Here is a 12,496-nt window from a genome sequence, read left to right on the forward strand (position 1 = left end):
ACTGTACAACACCAGAAGAGCCTTTAAGGTTATGGGTGCAGTATTGCTTCACCACATCCCAGAGCTTGATAGTGCCGTCACAGCCGCCTAAACGCAAAAATAGGACACGCTACAGTATGTAAACCAGGCAATCCCATTCAAACAGGTAAATGAGTGCAACACGGAAATAACAGGTGCTTATTCTTAACGCTGACCTGTGGCCAAAAGTGTGGAGGTGCAGTCAAAAGTCATGCTGGCTATTGGAACGGTATGTATGGCCTTCCAGGAGCGCGTACACTGCGCTTCCCTCCAGTCCCACTGCTTCAGCAGGAGCGCTCTGCTGGCTGTTACCAGCATCTGCGGAAGGACGCAAAACAGTGGCTGTGTCCGAATGTCCACCCTTATCCCCTTACCCCTCGTTCACTACATAGCCACGCAGTATATAGTGGCCTAATATATAGTGCCCTCATTCTGTTTGGCGATTTTTCCTACTTGCAATGCATTGTGGTCTATATCGACCCGTTTGAGTGCATTGTGGGTAATTTTGAGTGCCCTACATTTTCACTCCCTGGACATTCAAACGCCACTACAAAATGGCGTGACCCCTCAGTAGGGCACTATTTAGGATGCACATTCGGACACAGCCAGTGAATACCTCTACACAGGAAAACACATTGCGTTTGTTCAAGATTGACGACACAAAAAGCATGCAACCATACCTCGTCATCGCAGCTTAGCGCAAATGATGTGATGTCCTCTTGATCATCCTGCACAAATATGGCAGAAGTCAGAAAAAGCAAATGTCAGCTCACTGCACTGTCACTGCTAGGGTGTGCTGCCTTACATGCTCAATGCTGTGGACGATCTTCCCTGTGCTGATTTCCAAAACATTGACACGAGTGCAACACGTGCAAAAGATGTATTTTTCATCTTTGCTGATCTGTCAAAGAAATTAAAAGGTTAAAGGAGTGATTTGCTGCTTTGACTGAATCTGATTGTAAATGTGTATGTTTATCCTTCTCTTAGGTAAATGTTGACATTCAGATTTTTTTTTAAGTTTACCTGCAATTTTCCTCCTTTGTAGAAAGGCTCGATCTTACTAGAAACAGCATAACTGTAAAAAAAAAAAAATAATACAATTTTATTAAAAAAATTACGTATTTTTTTTTGCACTCATACAAACACGTTCACACATGGACTCCCAGGCAGGGAAGCGAGCCAACCTGCATCCTAGGCAAGTGACGGTAGCACTCCGCCACCTGGAGCCCAAAATGTGATAAATTTGTTGACGAACAGTTTGAGTTGTTGCTACGATTAGCTTAGCTTGGCTCATCGACTTCAGTCACCGAATCGTGCGATGGGACTCAGACTTACTTTGTTTTGAAGTGAAAATTGGTATTCGCCATGATGTTTGCAACACAAACTTTAACTGTTATCCTTTGTCGATTACGGTCACTTAAATTGAGGATTTGGTAATCCGCACGTTGGCTCCAGCAAACACATCCTCCAGTTGCCGCATGTTGATAGGTGAGTCGTAAGGATTTTACGTCATCAGATGACACGCTACTGATTGGGTCGGAATGGTAATACGTCATATTGCGCGACAGCCCCTGGCCTCAAAACCAAGATCGTGGTGGAGTTGTAAGGGGTTATAATGGAGAGTAAAATCATCGCCGCTGTTTCTGAGCACCCGGAACTTTATGATACCTCCTGCTGCCATTATAGGGACATTGCGAAAAGAAAGTTGGCCTGGATCACGGTGAGCAAGGAAGTTGGCATATCTGGTAAGTATCTTTATGTCAACACACTGATTGTCTGACTTGACTACCTGCGATGTTAATACTTTTTAGTGGAGAAAAGCCGCAGAAAATGGAAGAGCCTAAGAGACACTTACCTAAAGCAAAGCAAGAAGGAACAAGTGGATGTACACTCGGGCCCTATCTTTTCTTGATCCCTTCGTGACCAGGAGAGAGGCGAGTGGCAACGTGGAGCAATGGGGTGACGAAATTGTGACCGCAGAAGATGAAGCAGCAGCAGTAATGCCACAAGAAAAAGAGGATTCAGAGAATGGTATGTTTTTCTCCATGACTACAGAACTACTGTATCCCATACTTTGTGCTCTGATTTTAAAATATGAAAGCTTTACAAACTGATTTGTATCACAAATGTTGTTTCCATTTTATACAGGAAAGAAGAGACATAAAAGCAGAGCTGCAGTGTGTGAGAAGGATATGAAGATACAGGAGCAACTCTTTCTTCATTTGAAGCGGCATGCCTCCTCTGCTCCAGCCCCGATAGCCTCAAGGGATGAGCTGTTTCTTAGTAGCCTGGTTCCTTCTCTGCAACGGTTGCCACCCCAGCAGAAGGAACGTATCAAATTTGAAATTCATAAATTAATTTATGAAGCCATATAGCCATCTAAAGGTAAATTTGGAGCGATTTGAACAAATGTCTGGGTGATGAACAATGTTTGCAGGGAAAGCACCAGACTTTGTTAGTAGTTAGCGGACCTCTTCGGATTCTCGTTTTTGTCATGAAACTTTCCTTTTCTGTTTTTCTGTTAATGTGTAACGTTGCAATGTATGTTGTTGTTGTTTTTTTAAAATACTTTTTGCAATATACTTTGGTTTTCTCTTCTTTGTTTTTAAACATTGTTAACTCTTATGGAAGTAAATCTGCCATCTGAGTTTTAATTTGAATTTCTAACACTGAATTCTTTTAGCGTAATAAAATTCAACATCTCAAAATATTCAGGTGTACAGAACTACTGTATGCCATATTTTGTCTGCGCTAATTTGTGCGCAGCTGAATCCAATTAAAACCTCACCAGCTAGCTTTGCATAAGCCTGATCATGAATCAGATGTGTTAGTGGAGAGAAACATGGAAAACAGGCTGGTTAGGGGCTTTCGAGGACCGGAGTTGTGTTTGGTTGTCCAGTAAATTGGTCCACATATTTTACAGCTTGCAACCTCAAATACTTAAGTACAGTTTGTCATGGGTACAATTTGTACAAATTATCACGGGCAGACACAATGTTTACTATGAATTGATGAAGCGTGCTCAAGTAACTCCATACACCAGTGTTTTTCAACCCTGGTCCTCGGGGCAAACTATCCAGCCTATTCTCCATGTCTCCCTCGTCCAACACAGCTGATTACAATGACAGTTCACCAGCAAGCTCTAGAGAAGCCTGATAATGATCCTCACCTGCGTTGGACTAAGGAGACATGGAAAACAGGCTGGATAGTGTGCCCCAAGTTCTAGGGTTGGGAAACACTGCCATAAACAACATGATTCTGAAAATAACTGTATTGGGTGTGCTTGTGCATTTCACGTTGTCTTGCCATTGTACCGTTCCCTCATCTACTAAGAAGTGTGAGAACTTACATCAAGTGTCTTCTTGTTGAGTTGTTGCCAGCAAGTCTTTTTAGAAATGGCAGTGGTTAGATGTCCCGGAGGAGATCTACTCAAGCCGGCTCCAACTTCCCCTCCGGTAGTCATGAGAGCTGCAGAACAGTTTCTTCCCCATAGCTGTGAAGAGATTGCTGCGGGATCGTGACCCCCCCTAATCAGCATATACCCCAGCTCAACGGACAATATTACATGTACAGTATGCAAACTGAATCTGCACTTTATTGCCTCTTTTACAATTTTTTATTTATTTGTTTGTTGTATTACTATTTTTTTCGGGTTAATTATGTATTTTATTGTGACTCGCTGCTGCTGTTGAGATACAACTAAACAAAATTTGGTTGTATTTGACAATGACAATAAAGCTTATTATTCTTAGTTCGCTTATGCCTTGGGCCAGGTGCCCTGTTTGTTCGATTACTACAACGTTTCAGAATCATTTTTGCATCGCAACATACAGAATTTCGACATCCGAGTGGTACTACTTCAACACATCATTATTCAGTTGTATTGAGTATTTCCCTTATTATTTTTTATGTCTTTTAAGATCCAGACAGTCAGTCTCAGGTAACTTAAATTTATTTATTTATTCATTCATTCATACATTTATTTTTACGTGGTAGGATAAAGGGGGGTCTGAAAATGGCTGCCACTCATTGAGTTAATTGGTCGTTTTTTTTGTTAATGCGCCTCGAGTGTCATTGTGAATATGTAACTAAAAGTCAGGTGAGTAATTTGGCCCTTCCTAAACTCACAAAATGAAGAAGAAGAAAAAACCTCACAAAATGACGGTCGTCTTTCCCGTACAAATTTCTTAATTGCTAGATCAGCAAGGAAAGGACGCGCTGCAATGAAGGCCTGGTTCGCCTCCCATTGACTGCTCACTGTTGTCATTTGTATGCACGGGCTCACACGGTTCCTCCCTCATGTTGTGTCAGGAATGTTCACGTATGCGTGTTTTGTCATGATAACACGGGTGTGAACGCAGCGCTGTGACGTGGGTCGATGCGGAGTGAAGTTGCTCTCCTGGGATGGAAACACAACCGAGTGGAAACGACAATATGGTGAGTACACACTGAATAGTTAAGTTAATTTAAAACAAAACAGTGTATCATGAACACTGTTACAAAGTCGATTTCATTTCATTCTCTTTCTGAATACAGCCACTCATGTTTGTGTGATTTTCTGCATTATTTGTTGTTTAAGGGGCACTTGTAATCAAGTGAGGATGATGTGACAGTCATTTCCTACACGTATAATGTACATGTCCTTAAATGAAATGGAAAACACTGATACTTGACAGTCAACTAACTGACTTTATGGAAAAGTAAATGTTGCCCTCTAGCTTTTATACTAACATTTCTAATGTCAACAAGGGATGGGAAACCTAAGGCCCAATTAAATAATCTTACATTTGGTTTCAAATTTCAGTACTTTCAATTCCAAACTGATAAATTCAGTGTAAAATTTTACAATTCAAATTCAGTTTTTCAATGCGATAATGCAAAAATAAACAATACAAAAACACATGCGAAAATCCAGAATTTATTTGTGTGAATAAGTTTGAGACAAATCTTGCCCCATACCAAATCTGTTGTGTCGACGCTCTCCAGACGGATACAGACGTGTCATCGCAGAGCGGCGGCTATGACGTGGAACAGTTTGTGGACACCCCAGACTATGATGTCATCTGCACTATATGCCAGGGGGTGCTGCGGTGCCCGGTTCGAGCTGCATGCCACCACATCTTCTGCAAGAAATGCATTTTACAGTGGCTCAAGAGGTACAACCAAACATGGAGTACTTTCAAATGTTTCAACGCAGCTATTGAGTCACTGTTACTTTGTCCTTGTTAGACAGGAGACTTGCCCTTGCTGCCGAAAGCCGATTAACGCGTGCATGATCTTTGTCATGTTTAAACTCGGCAAATCCATAGGACGCATGAAGATAAAGGTAGGCATTATAAAGAGACGGTAGGCTGTATATCACATATTTACTGTAATTCACTCATAAACTAACTAGAGAAAGTTGTTTAAATTAGGTATATTTATTTTCTCCACTGTGTTACGATGGATGTTACAAAATACCTTGCATAAATTACGTTTCTATACCGTATACCATATGTCAGTTTAAGTAATCCTTTATACCATTCAATACACAATAGTACATAAACAACAATTGTGTAGGCGGCATAGACTGAACATCGCGCATTGTAAAGCATTTTGAGCACCATATTGTGTAGACAGCCATACTTCAACTCTTTGGACATCACCAAATTATTAACAATGCCAAAGAAAAAGATAACAAATTTGTGAAGATAATCCTGATTTTGTTGTGTAGTTATCATTACTTGTGATAATTCTGTGTTACACAAACTTTGTGTGAAAAACGACTTATTACTGCAGTTTAAAGGGTCACTTAAGCCATATCACATTAGCCCCGGGTTTACATGGATACTTTTTAGTCATTCCGATTGAAATTATTCCGAATGAAGATCTCTGGTCACCTGTTTACGTGTGACGTGATCCATTCCGATCTGCCGTTTATATGCTCCCCCGTTTAATCAGATCAGCCCCGTGGCAGTCGCAGGACGCACGAACATCGATCACGTGATTTATAAAGATGGAATTCATTCGTCATTCAGCACAGTAGCACTTTTATTGAAGCAACATCTTGATAAAATAACAAGTTTCAAGTACTTAAAAACAAGTTTGCCCTTGCAGGCAAGCTCTGGGGAGACGCCGCCATTTTAGTGGGTGGAAACGATGACGTCAAGACGCATTTACGTCAAGACAGAGCATGCGCATGCTGGATGCAGCCTCGCCATTACGAATGAAGTGTATACATGACGCTCGTTCGGATTGATGAAATGAATATACCACCCCTGTGATTCCAAATGAAATTCAGATCCAGCCTTTTCATTCCGATTGAGGTGTTTGTATGAAGCAGTTTGGCCGTTCGGATTCCTTCTAATCGGAATACATGGCTCCATGTAAACCAGGCTACTGAGAGGGCGAACGTTGGCGAGTGTTTGCGAAGGTAGTAAATGTTGATTTTTGTCAAGGTTCGTTCAAGGTCACACAGGAAAGTACAAGTAGTTGTGAAAGCCTTCTTTGTTTGTGTCTTCATGACTGTATTATACTGCCTCCCGGTGGCCACGTTGTACAAACCAGATGGAGCTGCAATGAATCAATCATGACGCACAGAATTTTTCACATTCTATCGTTCATTCTCCAAACAGCGTATCCTCACATTAAGTCATTATTCTATTTTTATAAAATACAATGTTATAGAATGATATTTTCCTCAGTGAAAACCAAATGTAAAAAACTGCAATGCATTTTATTGTCTGTAACAACAAATTGTGTTTGAAGTCAGAAAAAATGGAAAATTGTGACAACCAACTAGAAATATTATGTTAAGAAGAAATTTATTGAAGGAAAAAAAATTTAATTATTTAATCATGTGATGTCTTTGACAGTGTAAGAACGAGATCCGTGGCTGCGCAGCAACATTCGCCCTCTCTGAGCAATACTGCCACAGCTTGAACTGTTTGTTTGAGCTCATCCCTTGCCCATACCCTGGGTGCCGGGCGCAGCTCCTCCGCCGCGACTTGGAGACCCACGCTCGGCACTGCGAGCATTGGCGCCAGCCGTGCCACATGGGCTGTGGTACCGTGCTCTCCCACCGTACGCGGGCTCAGCACAACTGCTACATGCAGCTCAAGTTGCAGTACCAGGCCAAGAGCAGAAACCATGGGGCCATCGCTGCCGCCCTGCAGAGGAAGATGAGGAGGATGCAGAACACCATGGCGCACATGAAGAGGCAAATCGGGCTGATATGCGAAAGTCTACAGGTGATGGACGAGCTGCACAAGGCGGAGGAGGACTTGGGAGAAGGCAGCTCCCGATCCACAGGGACGAGATTTAGCAGTGACGGCTGATAGCTGAGGGACGAATGTGCTCATTTCATTGATGTTGTGTGTTGGAATATACAGGTAGGTTTATCATCACATTATATTGAGTGAATTTGTAACATTTTGTGCTGTTTTTAGATATTTATATTGTAAATAAAACAAGGATTAATAAACATACAAATATTGTTTATTGGTTATGGACTAATGGAATTTGATTTTTTTTTTTTTGGGGGGGGGGGGCACATGCAAATATTATATGTGCCACCTCCACTTTGAACTCCTCCGTCACACCTACACCACACTTCACCACTGTTTTACAGTCCTCATACATGTCCTGAACCACTTCCACATCAACATACTTCTCTGCCACTCCAGATCAAATATGTAAAATAATTATATATTTTTAACACATTTACACAAGTAAAATACAAACAAAATGTGCCCTTTTGGAAGCTTCGTAAAGATGTTGTAGCGAAAGGTTGCCACTACAAGGCAGTGTGTTACGAGATCTTCTTTCCAAATATCGCGATGTTTCATTTGGATAAAACCCGGTGGGGCCTCAGGCCGGCCTTCTTCCTGTAATAACGATCACGTAAGTACACTGAAGTGCACACATGTGAACGCTTAATCCTCCTAAATCCTACACATCCTCCCCTCAATCTTATCACTGGATGCTAGAATATAACGGAAACATATATTACTTAGTAAAACTGAAGATATTATTGAGCGTTGTAATACATTTTGACACAGTTGTGTCATCGTTCTTCCCGAATATGGCGGCGGCACTCGTGTTCTTTATTCAATGAAATGCCGAATACTTCAAAGTAGTCCTAAACTGATTTATTTTTAGGTTTCGAGTAATGTATGTCTTTGTCTTCCACAGCAAATGGCGGACGACGCCGGTGGTAGGGGAGGTTTTCGCGGAGGTTTTGGCCCTGGCGGCCGCGGTCGCGGACGTGGACGCGGCAGAGGACGTGGAAGAGGCCGCGGTGCCCGGGGAGGCAAGGCGGAGGACAAGGAAGTGAGTAGAACATATTTTACTTGTTAAAATACACCCAGATACACGCGAAGATGTTTTAATGTAACATTTACCTTCTAGTGGGTGCCAGTCACCAAGCTGGGCCGCCTGGTTAAGGACATGAAGATCAAGTCCCTGGAGGAGATCTATCTGTACTCTTTGCCTATCAAGGTAAGTTCTGTGTAAGGTTAGTTTATGAAATAAACTACTACTTTTTGGTGTTTACTAACCTGTAAGAAAAGGAGTTAAAAAATGTATTTTATGGCTTTGTAGGATTTTATATTTATATATATATATATATATTTATATATATATATATATACACTGCATGTATGCAGTCTTTTAATTGGGTACGCTTGCCAATTCATCCAGTGATGGCACAAATGTGTAGAAAATGTTTATGGTGCCAAAACTTTGTTTGGTTGCGTATGTATTTTAAAATCTCCTTTTGCAACACTCAATCTTTAAGAGGCCCTTTTATATGTCTCCGAATTAAACAAGACAATTTAAGTATGATATATTTCATTTCTACATCACTGCAAACTACAACCATTATTTTAAACTTGTTTAAGATGTCTCTTAATGGTGATTTGTAGTTTTTAGAGACCCCTGAGCTCTTTAGATGATGTCGTTTTTGATTGCCCATTGCCCATTGTGGGTGTTGCATTTGAGACCCGCTAATGTAAATGGAATTAAATTAAAGTGAAGCATGTCGTGGAGCTCATAAGTTCTGCATAAGCCTGATAACGATCCATTTCATTGGCCCTCGAGGACCGAGTTTAGGCACCGCTGAACTACTGCGTCAAAATAAAAAAAAATTACGTCACTTTTTTTCTGATGAAAGATGAGAGTCCAATCTTTCATTTGGTAGTATGTGTGTTTCCATAGTCCAAACACAACATTTTCTGTGGACCTTGAAAGATCAGTCAAAATGCTTAAATCGGCTGGCACTGGCGACATCCCGTTTCTGAAAACGTCTGGCAGTGAAAGAGTTAAACACTTAAGATTTGCAAAATCGTGGAGTTTTTTAAAATTTATTTTAAGTCTTAGTTAATATATATCTTTATTATAAAATTCTAACAAAAAGTCTCAGGACCTTTCAGGGTAATTAACATATCTTGGTTAAATTAAAAAAAACTTCAGCAAATAGCTCCCTATTGTTTTCTACAGTATTTTAAAAAATATCTGAAAGGTTAATTTTTACTTAAAAGTTTAATTTCAAACAAAAACAGGTCAACAGCATCTCTTACAAAGTCAACAGAAAATTTTAAAATGATTTTGAATTGTTTTATTATTGGCCATGTTTCTTCAAAAAGGCCAATACCAATATTCTTCAAAATGCTGAATATTGGTGCCGATAATCGGTCTATCGGGCGAGTACGGTGCATTGAGTACCTCAAAATGTGGTTCTTCAATAAGAACGACAGAGATCGCCTTTTTTCCGCTGCGGCAAGTTTGTATATTGTATGTGCTCAGGTTAGTCGCCTAGTGTGTGGTAGGGTGTCCGATTGTTGCTATCTGGATGCTTCGATCGCAAACTACATCTTTTCTTTTAACTTTACAGGAGTCTGAAATCATCGACTTCTTCTTGGGGTCTGGTCTTAAAGATGAGGTGCTCAAGATCATGCCTGTCCAGAAGCAGACCAGGGCTGGTCAGCGCACCAGGTTCAAGGTGAGCCCTGTCACACCCATTAGAGATGTTTTTATAAACGCCACCGTGGAGCTAATGTGAGCATCTGTTTTAACAGGCCTTTGTTGCCATCGGCGACTACAACGGCCACGTGGGCCTGGGGGTCAAGTGCTCCAAAGAGGTGGCGACCGCCATCCGAGGTGCCATCATCCTGGCCAAGCTGTCCATCGTGCCCGTCAGGAGGGGCTACTGGGGTAACAAGATTGGCAAACCCCACACGGTGCCCTGCAAGGTGACGGGCCGGTGCGGCTCCGTGCTGGTGCGTCTCATCCCAGCGCCCCGTGGTACCGGAATCGTGTCAGCTCCCGTGCCCAAGAAGCTGCTCATGATGGCCGGAATCGATGACTGCTACACATCTGCTAGGGGCTGCACTGCCACACTCGGCAACTTCGGTAAGTTTAACGACAATGAATCCTCGTTTGTTGCTGAGCATAACTGAGCATCCATATACAGTGGTACCTTGACTTGCAAGTTTAATTTGTTCAGTGACCACACTCATCTTAAATGGTTTTGAAATCAATAGAAATGCCATCAATCTGTTCTTGGGGAAAAACAACATTTTCTTTTCATTTAAAAAAATGGCACACTATAATATTGTACTTTATAAAACCATACAGTAATAACATAATGATGTACATACTGAAACGGCACATTCATTCATGATTGGGCATTGTTGATCATTACGTTCTCCTAGGCAAACAGGAGGTAGTATACTTAATGTTTGTCACAGATTTGATAATGAAATAGAATGTCAAAACTAAGCTGCATTAGCTTTTTGCAGAGGATAATGTGTTATAGCGGCAACTTGTATTCAAATATTTGTAATGTTTAATCCACAATGTTGATGGTGTCAGCACAGCTATGGAGTTTAGAATGGTGTTTTAGCATAAAGCTAAGGAACGCTCATAAGATAGTTGCGGTAGAGATGAATACATATACATATAATTTTTTTCTGTGTTTGACCAATACAGTGCCACATTCTAGCGCTTGTGACTTAACTCTTGCGCACAACAAAATTGTCCTTATGATGTCTTATAGCTTAAAAACTCACATGTTGGATTACTTGTAAATCGAGGTACCGCTGTAATTTGGGACACTTATATTCGGGTTGGTTGTCTTGGAGCTGCGCTTTCTCCTTACTCTGCTCAGCTTCACCTCTGCCTATGGTGTGGTTGTCGTTAACTGGAGATACAGAAATGGGCGTGTATGTAATTCATAGCAGAATCACTCACTGTGGTCTCTTCTGGTATTCTTACTGACGCTCGACACTTTCTCAGAAAAAGTTGCTGCAGGGGAAACTTCCTTTAAAAATCATGTTTGAAACTAATTCTTGTCCCTTCTATAGCCAAGGCCACCTTTGATGCCATCTCCAAGACTTACAGCTACCTGACTCCTGACCTTTGGAAGGAGACTGTCTTCACCAAGTCTCCCTACCAGGTCAGAAAACATCACACTTATTTCACTGCTGACTCCCAAGTTGTGAATAAATCTTTCATTCTGACCAATTTATTTATTCCTCCCTCCCCAGGAGTTTACTGACCATCTGGCCAAGACCCACACCAGAGTGTCGGTGCAGAGAGGACAAGCTGTCCAGGCGGCGGCAACTCCCTCCTAAACTTTTGTATGGCGAAACTGTTGAAATAAAAGTTCTGGGTAAACATCACGTCCTTGTGCTCGTCTGTCACTAAGATTAAAGATTATCAATGCAGGAAATAGAAATTTGAATCGCCAATGCTGCGTGTTATCCTTGCTCTCGCAAGATTTATTCTATTTGAGACTTCACAAACTCCTGAGAATCCATCTTGTACCGCTCCCATTGATTTCCACTGATCGGAACCACTGGTGGTTTGGACCAATCACGGAGCGACATTGTGTTTGGGGGCGTGATATGTAGCTCAGCTGTGACGAAACCAGGAAGCCGACGCAAATAAACCTAACATGGACGAATGCACGTTTCGATTAACGAAGACGACATTTTCATGCATAGCCGTGATTAGTCAAAACAAACGTTTACAAGATGCCGCATCGTCCAATCAGCTCCAAGTATTTTACAGAATGTCCCGCCTTTCCCGAGTAAATCAACACGGAGCAGTGCCAGACTGATATTGTGGGGAACTCCCTCGAGTGAAGCACAAATCAATCTGGCTATTGCCAGGCTAGCCATGCGTGGCTTAAAAAAAGAAACCGCACACTCCCTTCTTATATAGACAATGCACGCATTACATCACACCCACAGAGGGCGAGAAATTCAAACCCAAATCACCTATTGTGAACAGCAAAGGTGTTAATCGTTTCATATTAAGATGTTTGAATCATAAATTGTTAAAACTATTGTGAAGTTATTTTAAGGCTATTTTCTTGAGCAACTTTAAATACGGTCAAAGATAAATGTAACTGAATATGAATAAATGTAACAGTGCAGAGATTAATATAAGATGCCACCCGAAGCAACATGCTCTCAAGTTCAAAAAAAAAAGTGTG

General features: G+C 41.4%; 4 protein-coding genes across 4 annotated transcripts in view; 3 read left to right on the forward strand and 1 right to left on the reverse strand.

Annotated features, from left to right (window-relative positions):
• Window positions 1-1,527, reverse strand: part of tbl3 (transducin beta like 3) — a 26,974-nt gene extending 25,447 nt beyond the window's left edge. The window contains exons 1-6 of the mRNA XM_077559151.1: window positions 1,354-1,527; window positions 1,042-1,093; window positions 824-919; window positions 699-746; window positions 195-336; window positions 3-87 (exon numbers count right to left, since the gene is read on the reverse strand). Of these exons, the coding sequence (XP_077415277.1) occupies window positions 3-87; window positions 195-336; window positions 699-746; window positions 824-919; window positions 1,042-1,093; window positions 1,354-1,385 (455 nt within the window). The 5' untranslated portion in view covers window positions 1,386-1,527. The remainder of the gene's footprint in view (window positions 1-2; window positions 88-194; window positions 337-698; window positions 747-823; window positions 920-1,041; window positions 1,094-1,353) is intronic.
• On the forward strand, window positions 1,490-3,769 carry LOC144042773 (uncharacterized). The gene is made up of 5 exons (XM_077555727.1): window positions 1,490-1,763; window positions 1,830-1,903; window positions 1,946-1,952; window positions 1,999-2,049; window positions 2,167-3,769. Exons 1-5 carry the CDS (start codon window positions 1,634-1,636, stop codon window positions 2,391-2,393), a joined length of 489 nt encoding a protein of 162 aa, XP_077411853.1. The 5' UTR covers window positions 1,490-1,633; the 3' UTR covers window positions 2,394-3,769.
• Window positions 3,770-4,065: 296 nt separating this feature from the next.
• On the forward strand, window positions 4,066-7,464 carry rnf151 (ring finger protein 151). The gene is made up of 5 exons (XM_077559155.1): window positions 4,066-4,117; window positions 4,330-4,455; window positions 5,005-5,174; window positions 5,248-5,344; window positions 6,873-7,464. Exons 2-5 carry the CDS (start codon window positions 4,423-4,425, stop codon window positions 7,332-7,334), a joined length of 762 nt encoding a protein of 253 aa, XP_077415281.1. The 5' UTR covers window positions 4,066-4,117; window positions 4,330-4,422; the 3' UTR covers window positions 7,335-7,464.
• Window positions 7,465-8,159: 695 nt separating this feature from the next.
• rps2 (ribosomal protein S2) lies at window positions 8,160-11,678 on the forward strand. Its single transcript, XM_077559120.1, has 6 exons — window positions 8,160-8,328; window positions 8,407-8,496; window positions 9,890-9,997; window positions 10,074-10,407; window positions 11,361-11,452; window positions 11,544-11,678. Exons 1-6 carry the CDS (start codon window positions 8,194-8,196, stop codon window positions 11,628-11,630), a joined length of 846 nt encoding a protein of 281 aa, XP_077415246.1. The 5' UTR covers window positions 8,160-8,193; the 3' UTR covers window positions 11,631-11,678.
• Window positions 11,679-12,496: the final 818 nt, after the last annotated feature.

Source organism: Vanacampus margaritifer, chromosome 2 (assembly GCF_051991255.1).
Source record: "Vanacampus margaritifer isolate UIUO_Vmar chromosome 2, RoL_Vmar_1.0, whole genome shotgun sequence".
NCBI lineage: Eukaryota > Metazoa > Chordata > Actinopteri > Syngnathiformes > Syngnathidae > Vanacampus > Vanacampus margaritifer.

Bases quoted from the DNA above. Each gene is read 5' to 3' on its own strand.
- LOC144042773 (XM_077555727.1), top strand. From the start codon at position 1,634: ATGGAGAGTAAAATCATCGCCGCTGTTTCTGAGCACCCGGAACTTTAT. The intron at 1,764-1,829 runs GTAAGTATCTTT...AATACTTTTTAG, and splicing joins CAAGGAAGTTGGCATATCTG to TGGAGAAAAGCCGCAGAAAA. The intron at 2,050-2,166 runs GTATGTTTTTCT...CATTTTATACAG, and splicing joins AAAAGAGGATTCAGAGAATG to GAAAGAAGAGACATAAAAGC.
- rnf151 (XM_077559155.1), top strand. From the start codon at position 4,423: ATGGAAACACAACCGAGTGGAAACGACAATATG. The intron at 4,456-5,004 runs GTGAGTACACAC...GACGCTCTCCAG, and splicing joins CGAGTGGAAACGACAATATG to ACGGATACAGACGTGTCATC. The intron at 5,175-5,247 runs GTACAACCAAAC...TGTCCTTGTTAG, and splicing joins ATTTTACAGTGGCTCAAGAG to ACAGGAGACTTGCCCTTGCT.
- rps2 (XM_077559120.1), top strand. From the start codon at position 8,194: ATGGCGGACGACGCCGGTGGTAGGGGAGGTTTTCGCGGAGGTTTTGGC. The intron at 9,998-10,073 runs GTGAGCCCTGTC...CTGTTTTAACAG, and splicing joins GTCAGCGCACCAGGTTCAAG to GCCTTTGTTGCCATCGGCGA. The intron at 11,453-11,543 runs GTCAGAAAACAT...CTCCCTCCCCAG, and splicing joins TCACCAAGTCTCCCTACCAG to GAGTTTACTGACCATCTGGC.